This window comes from Mesoplodon densirostris, chromosome 14 (genome assembly GCF_025265405.1).
Source record: "Mesoplodon densirostris isolate mMesDen1 chromosome 14, mMesDen1 primary haplotype, whole genome shotgun sequence".
In the NCBI taxonomy this organism is placed as follows: domain Eukaryota; kingdom Metazoa; phylum Chordata; class Mammalia; order Artiodactyla; family Ziphiidae; genus Mesoplodon; species Mesoplodon densirostris.
This window is the reverse complement of record NC_082674.1, coordinates 80,212,019-80,225,811: the sequence shown is the minus strand read 5'-3', so window position 1 is coordinate 80,225,811 and position 13,793 is coordinate 80,212,019. Positions and strand designations below refer to the sequence as shown.

At 45.0% G+C, this 13,793-nt stretch overlaps 1 protein-coding gene and 1 non-coding gene across 2 annotated transcripts in view; both read left to right on the top strand.

The window, feature by feature from the left end:
- Positions 1 to 12,753, top strand: part of PTCD3 (pentatricopeptide repeat domain 3) — a 31,782-nt gene extending 19,029 nt beyond the window's left edge. Inside the window, exons 13-24 of the mRNA XM_060117981.1 lie at positions 61 to 205; positions 881 to 931; positions 3,085 to 3,174; positions 3,432 to 3,460; positions 4,358 to 4,464; positions 5,603 to 5,681; positions 5,780 to 5,870; positions 7,399 to 7,484; positions 7,944 to 8,092; positions 9,810 to 9,851; positions 10,273 to 10,431; positions 10,724 to 12,753. Coding sequence (XP_059973964.1) covers positions 61 to 205; positions 881 to 931; positions 3,085 to 3,174; positions 3,432 to 3,460; positions 4,358 to 4,464; positions 5,603 to 5,681; positions 5,780 to 5,870; positions 7,399 to 7,484; positions 7,944 to 8,092; positions 9,810 to 9,851; positions 10,273 to 10,431; positions 10,724 to 10,790 — 1,095 coding nt within the window. The 3' untranslated portion in view covers positions 10,791 to 12,753. The remainder of the gene's footprint in view (positions 1 to 60; positions 206 to 880; positions 932 to 3,084; positions 3,175 to 3,431; positions 3,461 to 4,357; positions 4,465 to 5,602; positions 5,682 to 5,779; positions 5,871 to 7,398; positions 7,485 to 7,943; positions 8,093 to 9,809; positions 9,852 to 10,272; positions 10,432 to 10,723) is intronic.
- On the top strand, positions 9,236 to 9,371 carry LOC132502276 (small nucleolar RNA SNORD94). The gene has a single exon (XR_009534468.1). It is a non-coding gene; the product is annotated as a small nucleolar RNA SNORD94 (small nucleolar RNA).
- Positions 12,754 to 13,793: the final 1,040 nt, after the last annotated feature.

Here is a 13,793-nt window from a genome sequence, read left to right as displayed (position 1 = left end):
GTTTATTGGATAAATTAGCTACCAGGCATAAAAAATACTTCCTGCTTTTGATTCAACTAGGACCTGCTGAAACAAATGGTTGCACAGAACGTGAAACCCAATCTACAGACTTTTAATACTATTCTGAAATGTCTCCGACGATTTCATGCAATTGGAAAATTGCCAGCCTTACAGACCTTACGGGAAATGAAAGCCATTGGAATAGGTGAGGATGTGTCCTGGTGTCCCTCACTGAAGACAGTGTTGACCAGAGGTTTCAGGTCCAGACAAGCAATAAGGAGACTGTAAACTCTTTTGCTGTTTACATAGTATGTTGGGAATTTCCTTTGCACCATTTGGCACATTTTAATTACGTGTATTTGCTATGATGGGAGCTCTTTTATCATCTTTGTGTTGTTTATAGGAAGTTACATTCTTTTAGTATTATAGGTACTTTTTTATGGATTTCTTAATTCTAGGGAGAATTGTTCTCCTACAGTTGGCTGGTTTTAAACTCGTGACATTATCTAGCATAACTAAGTATTTGAACCCAATTGTGTGCTAGTGTGTTGTATATTTTTTAGTAATTACTTTATTGAAGGATGTTTTGGGAATCGATTCACTTTAGTATGCTTTAGTTTTCTTAAATGAAACTCATTGTGCATTGGCTGTGATAGGTGTCTGGACTTTATAAGAGGGATTCAATCTCTGTGACACCTTTCCACCTTTACGTTAATCATATGAGCTAGCAAATGTCTTTGTTCAGAGGAACAGAAATGTATCTTTTACTTAAATACCAACATTAATATGTTTTTAGTTCAGTGTGCCTCAGTAAGCTGTATTTTGTATAGCTGTGTTTGACTTATTTTATTTTTTTCCTCTATGTACCTGGTAATACAAGAACCCTCGCTTGCAACGTACCACTATATTATTCAGGTGTTTTATCAACATGGTATGTATGTCATTATGCTACTAATATGTAGTTCTAATTATGTATGTAGTTCTACATAATTCTAATTATGTAGGAATTAGGCTAACTTCACTGCTTATGAATTAAGACTAGACAGTTCACAAGATAACATTGTCTACAGCCTGAGCAAAACGTTATTCTTGAGGGGAGTAACATCTAGTTTGTGATGTGAAACTTGAGCTGGAGGGGAGGGAGGTCATTAAGTATACCCCCCCCCAGGTGGGGCTTCCCTGGTGGCACAGTTGTTAAGAACCCGCCTGCCAATGCAGGGGACACGGGTTCGAGCCCTGGTCCGGGAAGGTCCCACATGCCACGGGGCAACTAGGCCCGTGCGCCACAACTACTGAGCCTGTGCTCTAGAGCCCGCGAGCTACAACTACTGAACCCATGCACCTAGAGCCCGAGCTCCGCAACAAGAGAAGCCACCGCAATGAGAAGCCCACGCACCACAACGAAGAGTAGCACCCGCTCGCCGCAACTAGAGAAAGCCCATGCACAGCAACAAAGATCCAATGCAGCCAGAAATAATTAATTAATTAATTTTTTAAAAAAGAAAGGATGGTGTGCAGTTTTGGTCAGGAGAAACTAGAAACTAGTCTGGAGTTCCTTTGCTCTCCAGAGCTGTGCTGTCCAATACAGTAGCCACTTAGCCACACATGGCTATGAAATTAAAATTAAATAAAATTAAAAATTCCTTCATGGCATTAGTGCTCAGTAGCCACTTGTAGCTGCTGGCTGCATGTTCAGCGATGCAGGTACAGAACATCTCCATCCTTGCAGGTGGCTGCTGGATGGCGCTGCTCCACAGTAACCTTAACTTTGTTTTGCAACCTCACAGGAGAGCCTTGAGGCTGTTTGTCACCTGGTTTTAGGTCAGCTGTGCTCTACTGAATGGACTTGGGAGCAAGGCACACCTGAGTTGAAATTTCACCTCCGCCATTTACCACCTGTGTCAGAAGGAACTGGATCCCTTCCCTGAGTGATGCCATCATGGTGTAATGATGAAATGAATTGTGCACAGTGTCCTGTGCTGGGAAGGCAGGTTGCAGGCACTCACAGTCTGTTGGTTCCTGTCCATTTGCCCCAACCTGAGAAAGAACCTCTGGGTTCAGAAATGACAGTTCTAGGCCTTCTGTCCTGTGGTAGAATTTATGTGTGAAAACAACAGAAAACCTTGATTGTCTGTTTCGGAGGGCTAGTTTTACAAAATTCACATTGTCACCTATCAGGAAGGAAGGGCAGTTAACTGGCTTTATCTTGAAAACAGGTAAACAGTTTCCATGGTAATCCTGTCTTCCAAAATTTTACTCAACTTTGGTGTCATTTTGCTGAAACTATTATTTCTGACCCCAAAGCCTATTTCATTTCTCCTCAACATCACATATCACTTTGGTTCTGTTGCTAACTAAAGTCATTGGTACTTGTGCTTCCTAAGTAATACCCTGGGCCGTGGGGGGAGGAATGTTGGTATGTCTGAGGGATATAAATTGGCTGCCTGTAATAATAATTTCTAGGAATTTACCCAAAGGAGAAAGCCTAAAATAATGAAGAAATGATACATATAAAATAGGTTATTATAAAACTAACAGAATAATTAGGATTGCTAACAAATGAAAACATGCTTGAGGGACTTCAAAAGTACTGTGCTGTCGTGGAAGGTATATTATCACTTGCACATGGATAAGGTGGGGAAGGGATGTGGATTAATAATGTGAAACGTTTAACTGGAAATGTCATAGGTGCATTTTAATGCTACAGTTTTCTTTTTCTTGGCTCTCACCCTGGTTATATTTAAAAGGAGCACCAATGTTTATTAGCAAAAACGTGTTTGTTTTCTAAGTATGCAGGCTTAGAGAGGGTCTGTCTGTCCCCGTTTCAATGCAAGTCGACCTTGTGAGGAGCCTAAGAAGGAAGGGTGGAGTCTCTGTTGGGAGCCCCTGTCACTGTCCCAGGTCTGGGGGAGAGCTGCACTCTGTGCAGGGGGTGCACTCGTTGCTCGAGCAGGGATGTGCCCGGCCAGCTCCGTGCCTTGGGTGGAGGAAGGAGAAATGTGGCCTTAGGACTAGTTCCGCACACCCGGTGGTTGTACAGGAAGTGGACTCATGAGAAAACCCAGTTGCCTTCTTGTTCTGCAGAAAGCCCTTCAAAAGGATCGTCCCTCATCATCTATGACATCATGAACGAATTAATGGGAAAGAAATTTTCTCCAAAGGACCCGGATGATGGTATGTACAGAAATTGCTTGTATAAGACAGAGAGCCCTGTTTTCCTGACTGCCGGGTATTAGAGCCTTGTGACGAGGAGACAGGGTTTAATTTAGCTTAGTAATTTTGGGGAGCTGTATGCTTCCTCTCCTGAGTTTTTATGCCGTTAGGTTTGTCTTACACGTTACCAGTTTTGTTGCCAGGATTTTTATTAATGTTACTGACTTGAAAACGTTTTATCCATAGTAACCAAGGCTCTTGTGAACTTTGATTTTCAGATATGTTTTTTCAGTCAGCCATGAGGGTTGTAAGTACAATTTCTTGCTTAACTTTTGTTTTCCTTTTTTCTTTTATCCATCTCCTAAATTCATCATTGGGGAGGTGGGGGGATTCTCCCTGATTCTTTCACTTCCTGACTCTTACTTATATTCATGTCTTTAGTTCTAATTTTTCATTCCTCTAAAATCTCTACAAAATCACAACATTCCTGCCCTGTGTTTATTGTATACATTTTCTTTTTTCATACCTTTCTTCAGAAAGTAAGGTTTGAAAGTAAGGTTTCAGAGTATTTCATATTTGCCTATTGGTAACTTTAAATTGATGGTTTTTAAGTTTGGTTTTTCATCTTACCATGCTAATCATAGGAAAAATTTTCAAGCAGTTTCAGAATGAATTAGCATATCCTATTCCCTAAGGATAATTGCTTTACATTTTAGTGTGTGTCCTTCCAGGTTTTCTCCTTTGGTTATTCAAACATGCACATCCAGACTCATTTCCGTGTTATCTTGTTTGTTCACAGCAGTACAGTTATTTCACAGGAGGGAAGGACTTCTCCTGTGGGTGGGTTTTGGAGTTATTTCGTAGGTTTTTGGCCAGTATAGTGATGCTGGAGTGAGCACTCCAGCTGTCTTGTGCATGGCAACCAGGTGTTTTCATATAGTTACTAAATATAGGTATAATTACTAGAGTAAGGTTATTTTATTTTAAATTTCATAGAACTTGGTGATTTGTTTTGATTCCTCCATCCCCCCCATTTTCTTGTAATTCATTTGCTGTCAACCAATAATAATGTTAAATCAGCATAGATGTTTCCGCAGGTAACTGTACTTATTTTCTTGATATAATGAGCTCTTTATGTAATGAGCCACTGTTTGGCTGATAAGGATCGCAGAATGATGCTTATTTACTACTTGTAAATTTTCAGTGCTCATCTCTCAGAGATCTAGAACTTGCTTACCGTGTCCATGACCTTTTAAACACTGGAGACAACCGGAAATTCATTGGACCCGATCATCGGCGTAATTTCTACTAGTAAGTGTATTGGAAATGTATCCTTTTGCATTAACGGAGCACCTGTATGCAACCAGTAGTTGGTTCTGCAAGTGGGAGGCTGTTGGCGGTCTGATTTTAGGCAGCTTGACCCTGACTTTACGATGTAAGTTAATTGAACACTTGAAGAGTCAAGCAGTGGTAAAACTGATTTGTCAGACTGAGATGTCTGCTGTATATCTTTTAAGCTGTTTTTATTTGTGACACTGTGGGGTTTTTTGTTGTTGCTTCTGTTTTTTTCACCACACAGCATGTAGGATGTTAGTTCCCTGACCAGGGATCTATCCCACAACCCCTGCAGTGGAAGCGTGGAGTCTTAACCACTGGACTGCCGGGGACGTCCCTGTAACACTTTAAATCCATATATCTTTTCCCTATAAACCCTCCTATTTTATGTTTTTGAATTCATAGGAGGGTGGGTCCCTAAAGATTTCATCGCAGCCTCATTTGTTTTTTTTTTTTTTTTTTTTTTTTTTTCTTTTTGCGGTATGCGGGCCTCTCACTGTTGTGGCCTCTCCCGTTGCGGAGCACAGGCTCCGGATGCGCAGGCCCAGCGGCCATGGCTCACGGGCCCAGCCGCTCCGCGGCATATGGGATCCTCCCAGACCGGGGCACGAACCCGTATCCCCTGCATCGGCAGGCGGACTCTTAACCACTGCGCCACCAGGGAGGCCCATTTGTTTTTGAAGATGAAGCTGTTGGAGCCCAAAGAGACTCCTTAAATGGGTTTGCTTTTAAGCAGAGAAAAACAAGAACTTAAGGAGGCAGCCTGTTTATAGGTGTGTGATGGTTCTCTTCTGTGTGGTCCAAATCCTGGCTTTACGTTGAACGCTTTTAAAATGAATAGGATATCCACCTTCTCCTCACCATGAGCTGAGAGTATAACCAGGAGGGGGCATCAGTGACCGGTTGAGGATTAGAAGTTGTTAACTGGGAAGTCCAGAAAGCACAGTTAGCAGCACCTCCTGGGTCAAGCATTGGCCTGTGTAACTTGAAACTGTGTGTAACTTATTGTCTTTAAATTCTGTGTAATGTGTCATCATATGACTGTGCTGTAATTTAATCATTCCCCTATTAAGCACGGATTTTAAACTAAACATGCTTTCTTTCACCATTACAGTTCCAAGTTCTTTGGTTTGCTTTGTCTAATGGAACAAATTGATGTCACCTTGAAGTGGTATAAGGACCTGATACCTTCAGTAAGATGATTCAGTACTTACTATTTATCATTGTAGATGTTTGTGGGTGTCTTTGCTGAGTAATACTTGAAAAACGTATTTGTATTTTTCTGAATCAGGTATTCTTTCCACATTCCCAAACACTGATAGATCTTCTCCAAGCATTAGATGTGGCCAATCGGCTAGAATTGATTCCTCAGATCTGGAAAGGTCAGTTTCAGCTTATGTGTCCCGACCCATCTCATTTTGTCTTATGCTTTGATTAACAAGCATGTTAACACTGTTAGGGAAAAAAACTTCCTTTTTTTTTTTTTTATTACTACTCTTTATGTTTTGGCTTTGTTTGGGTCTTCCTTGCTGTGCGCGGGCTTTCTCTAGTTGCAGCAAGGCGGGGCTGCTCTTCGTTGCGGTGCGTGGTCTTCTCATTGCAGTGGCTTCTCTTGTGGAGCATGGGCTCTAGGCACGCGGGCTTCAGTAGTTGTGGTATGTGGGCTCAGTAGTTGTGGCTCGCGGGCTCTAGAGCACAGGCTCAGTAGTTGTGGTGCACGAGCATAGCTGCTCCATGGCATGTGAGATCTTCCCGGACCAGGGCTCAAACCTGTGTCGCCTACATTGGCAGGCAGATTCTTAACCACTGTGCCACCAGGGAAGTCCCCAAAACTTCCATTTTTGACTAAATTGAATGCAGTAGTTGAGGTCTACTTCAGGGTCATTTGTTCATGTTACATATTGGATTGTATGAGTGACAGTGTAGTGGAAAAGACCTAAATTGGTTCCTTTGTGACAAGAAAAGGCTAGGTTTTGTGCACTTGTGTGACATCAGTGTTAATTACCTGGGACACCAAAAATATCAACCCCCGAAGCCTGTGCTGTTCATTCCTCTGTACCATGTTGCATCACTGTGCTTCAGTAGCTAACCAGGGGCTTCTCTGGTGGCGCAGTGGTTAAGAATCCGCCTGCCAGTGCAGGGGACATGGGTTCAATCCCTGGTCCGGGAAGATCCCACATGTCATGGAGCAGCTAAGCCCGTGCGCCACAACTGTTGAGCCTGCGCTCTAGAGCCCGTGAGCCACAACTGCTGAAGCCCGAGCACCTAGAGTCCATGCTCCGCGACAAGAGAAGCCACTGCAATGAGAAGCCCACGCGCGGCAACAAAGACCCAACGCAGCCAAAAATTTAAAAATAAAAAAAATAAAAAAAAATAAAAAAAAAAAAGCTAACCAGTCAGTGATACTCAGGTTTCTAAGAAACAGCCATGACTGTGGGTTTGTGTGTGTGGTTATGTGTGTATATTGGCTGCAGAAGATGCTGTATCTCATCCACTAGGTGACTGATCATAAAATCAGTTTCTGTCTGCCTCAAGTTGCCTTGAGACGGAGACTATAGCCCTGCCCTCCTACCTTACAAGGCTGCTCTAATGATAGTGTACAAGGACTATTGACGATTCCCACGTGCCGTAAAACCGCGCAGAGCTGGTGGCTGCTGGAGTGTGGTGCACGTGCCATGCTGACGCTTGCCTGGGAGCACGTTACCGGTGCTGGCTTTCACTGCTCATTTGTCCTTTCCTACCATGAATCATCCTGCTAGTTTTCTGGAATCCTGGAATACATGTCAGCAGTGTATGTTCACCCCTCCAAAAAAATACGGGTGACTGCTGACAGTGGACAAAGGTCAGCCAAAGAGTCTTGGCTTTACATGCCAGTGATCACTTCTCACTCTGTTCTTTTTTTGTTTCAAGATAGTAAAGAATATGGTCATACTTTTCGCCGTGACCTAAAAGAAGAGATTCTGATGCTCATGGCGAGGGATCGGCACCCACCAGAGGTAGGCTTGTGTTGACGCTCAGGCTTTGCTGTCGTTATCAGATGTACACTAACCAGTGTATCCTCTAATGCCGATAGCCGGTGAGGGTTCTTTCCATGGTTTTGCCTTTCACTGTGGAGAATTCTGCCATCTAAAGTCACTCCTATTCCTCTAGTCCAGAGCAAGCAGCGTGAAAATGGATCCTCTCAATCCTGACAATTGATAGCAGCTTGCCTTCTTTTAAATTGCTCTCTAAAAACAAAACCGTAGTTGGATTTGAAATATGTGGCTGATCCCATTATTACCCCAGGGCAGAGTGCTTTGCTTTTTTTTTTTTTTTAAATACTGTGTGCTGTACGTGTGATGTGTTCCAACAGTAAAATGCATTGCTTAAAAAATTTAATGGTCCTATGGAGTCTCCTGAACTTAAATTCTCATAAAACCAGTTGGGCATTTCTGCTGATTCTCGGAGCATCTCAGCTGCAGGTGGCGTTTGCTGACTGTGCTGCAGATATCAAATCGACTTACGAAAGCCAGGATGCCAGACAGACGGCTCCCAGTTGGCTGGCCAGCTCTCTGAACAACACAGCTGTCCTCTTCTTAAGGGCCGGGAGAACCCAGGAAGCCTGGTGAGTACAATACATGCCACACGTGTCACTGGAAGCACCTGTACTTGGATCTCAGAGAACTTGTACCCTGGTCATTAGAGTTTCTCTAATTTGGCCGTATACTGTGTAGTTTATCAGGAGACAAACGAGTTTTCTACGTACTGAGTTTTCTATAGGAATTTCCAAATACCAACTAAAAAAGCAGACTCGGGGAAGAGGAGCCAGTATACCTGATGTGTTTAAGAGAAGGCGAGGTTCCGCGGGCTCATTCTCTTTCCGTGTTTGTGTTCTGTATTCGTGGGCAAGTCACTTCTCCGTTCACTAAAGTAGAACAAAGTGATCGGAGAATCTTAATTTTGAAAATGGTTTTGGTCATTTGGTTTATTCAAGTCCTCTCACGGATGCTTCTCCCCCCCCCACCCCCCAGCTTAAAATGTGGGCTCTGTACTGGGACTTCCGGAAACTGGCATTTTACCAGTTTACTAAACCTGGCCTTGACTAGAACCCGTCTTCGGTTTGTGCCACTGTATTCTAGTGCTGTGTGTTCGTCAGCACTTCACTCACATACTAATTTCTGGTGTTTAACTGTGAATAGAGACCTTATGCGTTGTCTTTTTTCCAAAAGCGGAGAAGTCAGTGAAAGAGTCCTTGCTAGGGCCTCCCTGGTGGCGCAAGTGGTTAGGGGTCCGCCTGCCGATGCAGGGGATACGGGTTCGTGCCCCGGTCTGGGAGGATCCCATATGCCGCGGAGCGGCTGGGCCCGTGAGCCATGGCCGCTGGGCCTGCGCGTCCGGAGCCTGTGCTCCGCAACGGGAGAGGCCACAACAGTGAGAGGCCCACATACCGCAAAAAGAAAAAAAAAAAGAGTCCTTGCTAGGGGCGTCACAGTTGGGTGGGTCCAATGTGTATTGTTTTGGATATAACCGTGTGTTGCTGTTAAGAGCCAGTGACGGGGGTTGTTGTGCCTGGCTGTTCACTAGAAAGGACCTTACTTTGAACAGGATGGGCAGTCCACGGTGTGGGTGTTCGCTCTCTCCAGGAAAGGCCGCTAAAGGCTTTGCTGCCTCCTCTGATCGTAACTGGTGGCGAATCACACAGCTGCTGACAAACATCTGATGCTTGGACTCGCCGACTAGGGCAGGTTGACACACGCTTGTTATGAATCAGGCTGTGATGATTGGCGCAGGGGTACGGACCTCAGCTGATCATGGGAGCTGAGTGTATGTGTTTCTCCTTCGTCCTGCGTGTGGCAGGATGACGGCCAGCACTTACACGAGACTGATGCCTTAATCTGAGCCTGCTCTTCATAACGTTTTAGGACACACTGAACTCACAACGGATTGTAAGAGAAGAGAGATCAAATTGTATTTGCGTCCCTCTCTTCCCACTGCCCACATAATAGCATACATTCCCTCCCTGGGGGGACTGAAGTGATCCTCTGGAGGAGGATGTACCCCAGCAATCCTCAACACTGGCAACAAAGCAGATTTGCCTTTGACATTTGTAATGTAATGTGCATCTGTGCAGTGTGGGAAGAGGGGGGTGAGGCACCTGGGGTGATTCCGATGGGAAGACGGGGCTGGGAGCTGGTGGAGCTCACACACGTGTCTTCAGGAGCTTCCGCTCTGGTTGTTCGGAAGGACACTTGGTCTCTGAGTCCAGGAGAAAAGCTATGGTCATTCGATTGCCTTCTGTTCTATGAGTATTCATAATCTTTTTCCTATCTCATCTTGAACAGGAAAATGCTGGGGCTTTTCAGGAAACATAAGAAGATCCCTAGGTAAGTTCAAGTTAACAGGGCTGCCTGGGGACTCCTGGATTAGCCACATGCGTTTAACTCTTATTGGGGGAAGGGGGTTGGAATTTCCTCACATACGTCAGCCATGGCAATTGGGCACTTTTCTGTTGGGCAAGTAGGTGATCGGTCACTCCTACCATCTGAGGCATCCTGAGGCAAGCACTGTTTTTTTAATCTGTGCTCAGTGATCACAGCACGCTGGGGATACACTGGCTAGATCCTCAGTGAAGGCATAATGAACCAGTGTTCATTATCTATTTGGCCCTTTAAAGATAGACTCCATGTAACTGTCTGCAAAGCTACTGTTGGGGACTTTATGACTGATCTTTATAAGATACTAGGTTTTGTATGTAAATCTTTGAGGGGTTTAGCTGGGGAATGTTGACATTTTTGCCTTTTACAGGAATGAGTTGCTGAACGAGTTTATGGACAGTGCAAAAGCATCCGGCAGCCCTGCCCAGGCCATTGAGATAGTGAAGCTGGCAGGTGCCTTCAGCTTACCTATTTGTGAGAGCCTCACCCAGAGATTAATGGCTGACTTCCCCCTCAGCCAGGAGCAGAAGTAAGTGGCTCCTGTATCGTCACCATCAGGGAAAGTTATGAAAGTGGAGCAGACCATTTGTCTGTCTGCCCGTTCAGATGTTGGCAGCTTTCCACCCCCTGGATTTCCTTTCCTTGCAGAAAGTCAGGCTGTACTGGTTTAATGATATTTTTCGTTTGTCATAAAAGTCAGGGAGGCCTATAGGTTTATTTGCTGGTTGGAACCTTTTCCTTTGTTGCTATAGTGCCGCTGCAGAGTCCCCCAGCCCCAAGCCCGAGTTGCAGTGTAACCCTCCCATTTATTTTTCTTACAGGAAAGCCCTGGGAGACCTAACTGCATTGACCAGTGACAGTGACAGTGACGTCAGCGAAGGCAAATAAAAGTGGTCGAATCGGGAGCTCCTGTGGCCTAGCGTGGCTGTTGTGATTACACTTGAGAACTGAGATGTTAGTATTTAATTGTAATGTGAAGAAAACAGGAGAATACAGATGTGGTGAACCTTGGTAACAACGCTTACTTATTTACGTTTACTTCCTGAACTAAACCATCCATGCCAGGGTTACCACGTGAACAGAAGGGGCACTGGACACACGTCGTGATGTTCTTAAGCTCTGCACAACTGCAGTGTTTGTCAGCTGATGTCAGTGTGGTTTGCCCCTCCCCCATTGGGGACTGTAGCCTTTGTTGGCTGATGCTATGACCTGACACTTCCTCCAACTCAGAAAGCGTCTAAAGGAAGTTTTTTGTGTTTTTTTTTTTTTTGTGGCACGCGGGCCTCTCACTGTTGTGGCCTCTCCCGTTGCGGAGCACAGGCTCCGGACGCACAGGCTCAGCGGCCATGGCTCACGGGCCCAGCTGCTCCGCGGCATGTGGGATCCTCCTGGACCGGGGCATGAACCCGTGTCCCCTGCCTCGGCAGGCGGACTCTCAACCACTGCGCCGCCAGGGAAGCCCTTCAGGAACTTTTTGTACAATTACATCACATTTGATACTGGGTCAGTAGTAGCCAAGTTCAGGGATATTTATATGTGGGAAATTATTAATCTCAGAAATGATTAAACAACGTCAGGAGTTTAGGCTGCACAGCTGGGAATATGAAGACTGTAAATAAATACTGTAACTAAGGTACATATGTATGCATTTCCATTATTTTTATAAAATAGCCCATAGTCTCCCACTAGGCTTGGGGCTTGCACAAGAGTGTTTCATCTCTCCCTTTCTCTCTGTGAGTGCTGGCACCTTCTTCAGTTGTGCTGTACTTAACGTGGTCTAAATGTATGTGATGACAAGAGGATTGAAGTGTCTTCTTGACATGATTGTGTATTGCTGGTAATCGAGTAGGTCAAGAACCTCTCCTCCAGCCTCTCATGACTTGCAAGTGGTATGGGAAGCAAACAGGAACTTGTGAGGCTTGCAGGAGCTTCACAAGGGTTTCTAGCGCAGGCTGCTTAGCTCATAATCTGATTGCCAGATTTACCCAGGCATCCCAGGAGTTCTCCTCGGATGAACAACTTCATCCTTACCCTGCCGGGGTTGCCATTTATGGGCTACTGTATTGTACATGTGTCTGTGACATGTGCCTGTCCCCATCTCCATTTTCTATCCTCTGGCCAGGACCCAGTCATACATCCTCAGAAACCTAAGTATTGACTCATGTTTTCTCCTAGATCACCAGAATTTAAGACATCTAAGTGAGAGAGGGCAGGGGAAATGACAACAACTAGCTACTTAAGTATTCATGTGCATCGCCCCAGTAGCCCCTTGACATAGCAAATGAGCAAAAGGGATAGGTAGGGCAGATTAGCCTCTGATCTTGCCTTAAAATCTGCACAGGGAACATGGCTGCGTGGAAGCTTCTGTAAACTCGGCCCCTCCCTTTCCCTCTGGTTCATCAGCACCTGGAAATGGCTGATTCTCCTGGGCTGAGTATGCATTCAGTGCAGTCCTTACAGATGCAGAAGAACACTTCCATTGCCGGGGAATCCTGCCAGAGAACAGTCCTCAGCATCGTGCTGTGCAGCTATGCCGTTGATGGGGAAAAGGTCCATCTGGGCGGATGGCACATGAATTCGTAGTGGACTTTCCAAGTGGGTGATGATGTGGCCATGTGGTCTTAACTCTGTGCTACAGACATTCCAGATTCCTATTCTGGCCAAAATAACTGCTTCCAGCTTTTCAGAAAAAAATTAAGGAAGGCCTGTAGCATTGGTCTCCATTCTCTCTTTAGCCTCTAATAGTATAAGGTGTTCTGTTTTTCTATGCCAAAGATAATAACCCATCATCAATTTTGGTTTTGGTTCAATAGAACATTTGAGTACTCTTAATAAAATGGATTGTCATACATCTTTCAGACTGCAGGGTTTGAAATCCGTTTTTGCAGATGATGACTAGAATATTTTAATGAAATGGACTAGAAAATTAAGTACATTGCATATGTTAAAGTTGTGTGACATTCTTACAGCACCACAGATATATGCATATTGATAAACACATATAAGTGTACCTGATGGCAATGTAAATTATTTTACTGCTGGTAAAAGGACGTGCTGTGAGATAGCGGTCACCAGGAGTGCGGATGGGCAGGGCAAGGTTTACAGAATCATTCAGATTAGATCTCAGTGGTAGAGTGGCAGTTTACCCGAGAAACAGGCATATTTTATTCGGGTGATTAAGGCAGTGTGCTAGGACATGGAGTGAGCAAATGTAAGGTACACAGAGCGGGGGTGGAGGCGTCTCCAGCCTGGCCCGGGAGGGAGCCTAACCTGTAAAAGAATGTCGTCTAGGGCCTTCCCTGGACGAAGTAACCATCATCTGTACGATCACCTTCAACATCAAGATACTGTCCTTGGACTTCCCTGGTGGCTGGCACAGTGGTTAAGAATCCGCCTGCCAATGCAGGGGACATGGGTTCGAGCCCTGGTCCGGGAAGATCCTACATGCTGTGGAGCAACTCAGCCCGTGTGCCACAAGTACTGAGCCCGTGAGCCACAACTACTGAAGCCCATGCACCTAGAGCCCATGCTCCACAACGAGAAGCCACCGCAATGAGAAGACCGCGCACCACAAGGAAGAGTAGCCCCCGCTCGCCGCAACTAGAGAAAGCCCGCGCGCAGCAACAAAGACCCAACAGCAGCCAAAAATCAATAAGTAAAATAAGTTTATTAAAAAAAAAAGTTGTCTAGCCGACCTGCATAGCTGTGGACTTTATAGAAGATTTTAGAAGGAACACTGGAGATCAAACGCAAGTGTACAGAGCTCAGCAAGACTTTACTCTTGAAAACAGAACGTCCAAGAGAAGTGAAGGTCCCAATAGAAGTCATCCCCAGGAAAACCTAAGCTTTGCCGATACCAGCGCCATTTTTTCCCACGACAGCAACGCCTTT